The sequence below is a fragment of the Micropterus salmoides genome, unplaced genomic scaffold, assembly GCF_014851395.1.
Source record: "Micropterus salmoides isolate LMB-PRFRI ecotype aquatic unplaced genomic scaffold, ASM1485139v1 Ms_hic_scaffold_10, whole genome shotgun sequence".
Lineage (NCBI taxonomy): Eukaryota > Metazoa > Chordata > Actinopteri > Centrarchiformes > Centrarchidae > Micropterus > Micropterus salmoides.
In genome coordinates this window covers 16,709,147-16,713,196 of record NW_024040041.1, presented here as the reverse complement: position 1 = coordinate 16,713,196, position 4,050 = coordinate 16,709,147, and the positions used below count along the sequence as shown (strand labels likewise).

At 37.9% G+C, this 4,050-nt stretch overlaps 1 protein-coding gene across 1 annotated transcript; it reads left to right on the top strand.

Moving 5' to 3' along the window:
- Nucleotides 1-1,232: 1,232 nt before the first annotated feature.
- LOC119917261 (H-2 class II histocompatibility antigen, A-Q alpha chain-like) lies at nt 1,233-2,904 on the top strand. The gene is made up of 3 exons (XM_038737484.1): nt 1,233-1,383; nt 1,544-1,759; nt 1,887-2,904. The coding sequence occupies exons 1-3, from the start codon at nt 1,375-1,377 to the stop codon at nt 2,184-2,186; spliced, it is 525 nt and encodes a 174-aa protein (XP_038593412.1). The 5' UTR covers nt 1,233-1,374; the 3' UTR covers nt 2,187-2,904.
- The last annotated feature ends 1,146 nt before the right edge of the window (nt 2,905-4,050 follow it).

Sequence of the window (4,050 nt, the reverse complement as noted above, 5' to 3'; positions counted from 1 at the left end):
AGGTGATTAGGTGTAGGTGTGAGTGATTGTGTCAGGGTGTGGGGGAATTCCGAGGCACCTGCAAAGCATACTTAAAAATAATAATGGGGCGGGGGTTTTACAATCATGATGCCTGGCTCAACGTCGTGATGTCTGTCAGCCATCGCCAATGGACGATGGCATCGTCTATCGGCCCAACCCTAATGTGTGTGTGTTTTGAGAGGGTGCTGTAAAACCTTTCTGCAGCTGTTGTGACATAACACTAACTACAATACACATTTGTATCCATGTCTCCTATGTTTCTCTTTACAGTCCTATAGTCTACCTAATTTCTTAAATGTCACGAATATGATCAACAGTTTCAGTGAATTTAAGCTTTATAAGGTCTTTCCATCGTCCTTGAAATGGCAGTCCTATGAACCATGGACTGAAATATTGCACTCACAATTGATGTGAGGGAGAGATCACCTTAGCTTATGCCATTTGAAAGAGAGATAAAAATATAAAAAAATAAATACATAATCTGCAAAGTGAGAAGATTGAACAAGCTATTTACATGTTCACAAGCTGTAGGAACATCTTAATCCAGAGATCAGGAGAGAAAGATTGAGAGAGAAGCCGCCTGTCTCACACGTCAGTCACTGACTGCCTGCACACAGTTCGAGGAGAGGGAGAGAGACCCCGGCGCTGTTGGCAGAAGAGCTATGCAGCATGCATGGGAATGAATTACAATACCTTAATTGACATTTGAATAAAATTTGTTCCAAATATAAATATAGAGTAAATATTAAATTTTTATTATAATACATGGTAATACTACATTGTCACATTATCTGAGTAACTGCAACTGGAGCCCTGTTCATTTGACACTATTTTATAATATTTTGTTGGATAAAGTTTTAGCCATTTATCTTGCATTGAAAGGATTAAGTAATGTAATCCACCCTATTACATTACAATATATAACAAGGTTACATACAATTTTGGAGGATTTATTTACTTTTATTTACTAAAAAGTACTTAGCATAAAATAAAACAATAGAAGCATTCAAATACATGAAATATGGTGTTGATGTGATTTTCTCCAGTTTTGAAGGAGGAAACTGCTCTCATTTATTAACCTGCCAAACAGGAAGTGAAGGAATGAGGATGTGAAGAGTAGAAGAGATGTCAAAGCATGAGAAAGAAAACAAACACAAAGCGTCACATGTTTTATCAAACATTTATGGGATTTATTTAGTTATGAGGAAACATTTCATCGAGCACAGTCGACCCTGAGAAGTCTCATCTTTCTCTCTGAAAACATGAGAGGTGTGACAGCACACTGAAATACAAACAGACTAAAAGATATGTACTTCACAATTGTACTTTTTTTGTCAGGAGCCGTTTGCATCTATGCACAAAGTAAGTATGGCTATTTCCTATAATTGTTTCTTTTGTATCTAAAATGAAATATGAACTAAAATGCCACGTTCACAAGTTTATTTGTAAACCTTTTTATGAATTTGTTACCAGTATAAATAGTTGTTTCTGAATTCATGTCTGGATTGTTACTTTTTTCCAGGGAGTTGACTCAAGCGATACTCAACTATGTATGACACTGGATGGTGAAGAAATCTACTATGCAGACTTTAAAAAAGGAGATCTTGTTTGGAATGGCAGACTGCCTACAAGTTTACATGTTTCCTGGGCTTACAAATATGCAGTACATAACAGAATTCAGTGCAAAGGCAATTTACAGACATGGAAAACAGACAAGTCAGCTACAACAAAGACTAAAGTTAAGTTGTACTCACCACATTGATTTTTCATTTACTGTCTGTTCACTTTTGACAAAGATACTGTATCCATTAAAAATATAGAACATTAACAGCACACTAAAATATGTGTGAATTTAACCCTCAGAGGAACCAGAAATCATCATCTACCCCAGAGATGAAGTGATAAAAGAGCAAGAGAACACTCTCATCTGCTTCATCAATCATTTCTTTCCTCCCTCCATCAACATAAAGTGGACCAAGAATGATGTAGAAGTATCAGAGGAAGATCCTTTCATCAAATGCTTACCCAATCCTGATGGGACATTTTATGTTTTGTCCACCCTGGATTTTCTCCCAAAGGAAGGAGACATCTACAGCTGCACTATGGAGCATGAGTCACTGGAGACACCTCAGACCAAGTTTTGGGGAGAGAACAAAGAAGCTTAATGTTTTGTTGTATCTTAATAGTCTCTTGAAGGTCTGATAGAAATGTAGAATTCAATCAGTTGAAATAACTTGTGTTTTTAGATTAAAATTCATTTCTCTTGTCCTCTCCAGAGGTTGAAACAAATGAGATCAGTATTGGTCCTGCTGTGTTTTGTGGACTTGGCCTGAGACTTCTTGGAGTTGCTGCAGGAGAATTATTTTTTGTGAAAGGAAAACATTATCTGAGCCTCCTGGAGGCATAGCGGTGAAGACGTGTACCATATCCAGAGCTGTGATTACATTGTCCCTGGTTTGTTTCTGGCCTGCAACATTTGTTTCATGCCATTCCCCCCTTTCTGTCTTCACTTGTTTTCTGTCATATCTCAATTGACCCTTTGCTAAGCCCCGCCCCCCTTAGTTACAGTTGCTAAGACTCAAACGGACGTGAAAAAAATTAAAGATAGAAGCTAAAGCCTACCACTCACACAGTACAAGTGAACCACCGCATCCCCCGACGATTGAGACAAAAGACAACAATATTAAGGATCAACACTGTTCCTATAAAGCTGGGTAGTCCTCTGTTGTCATTAAAAAGCAGAACAGAAGGGCTTCATTACGTTCCATTGAGTAGGATGTTAGCTAGCGTTAGCTAACCATCATCACATTAGGAACAATCCACAGCCGACATTTTTCTGAATTTATTTTTGGTTTTGGAAAGAGAATAAATCATACTTCTCCTATCAACCTCTCTGGGTAGCGACTATAACTATTACAAGTGCCCCAGGAACAGCGTTTGACCATATGTTAGAAAAATACAGCCAAAAAAAGCTAGAAAATGACTCCTTTTGCATTAGAGTGAATGGAGTGCAGCCATGAAAGTGTCGGACTTCAGTTAGAGCGAGTCCTATACTGTGCTGTGATTGGACAGTTTTGTATTCGGGGTGTGGCTTAGCGAAGGGTCAATTGCCCATTATTGAGTGAAAATGCCCAAAATATCTTTATAAAAGGAAATGTGTATGAATCAAGCTGAATCACTTGCACATCTGTAATTTACTGAATTTTCTCTTGTGCTGTTGTGACAAAGTGTGACAAAATACATAATCCCAGTTGTTTTTTAATTGTGTTGTCACTTGTTTTAATTTGTTGTGTTTATTTGTCATTGTTTTATTTATCAATTATAACTCATAATAAATGCAACTGATTCTGTCATCACCCAGCAAAATCCTGGACAGGATACAATATGTACAGAACTCGGCTGCCAGAGTTCTCACTCAAAATAGGCCCTGGCAACACATCACCCATATGCTCACATTAACTGGCCTCACATTACCTACAAAGTCCTCCACCTCACCTATAAATCACTTTATAAAACTGGTAGCTCAAATCAAGCAATCTGATTGGTTCATAGTAGTGATATAATGAGCGTATACAATGGATAGGACGTTGAATTCCTTTGCACAGATCCGTATCACTCCGTGACAAACAAGGTTAGAGTTATAATCTGAGCTTTGTGGCCCCATTTACACCTGGTAATAAAATGCGATCTGATTTTACTGGCGGAGATAGATAAATAAACAAATAATGAGAGAGAGAGAAAGAGAGAAATCATTGCTTATTACGTGATTCAACATTTCCCTCTTTCACACACACAAAAACGCACAAACACACACACACATAACAGTCCACTACTTGCCCCAGATGTCTGCGATATTGCAACAAAGTTTAAGTTTCAATAGCCTGTTCAAAAGACTATTGCTCAAGGAGAGATGCAATTCCGCCCTTTATGTTAGGTATAATAAATATAAAGTGTTATTATTTTACGTAGGTTACTGCTGGCCGCCGGCACACAGTAGCAAGTGTAGTGGGACAACGGTGTGGATTTGTG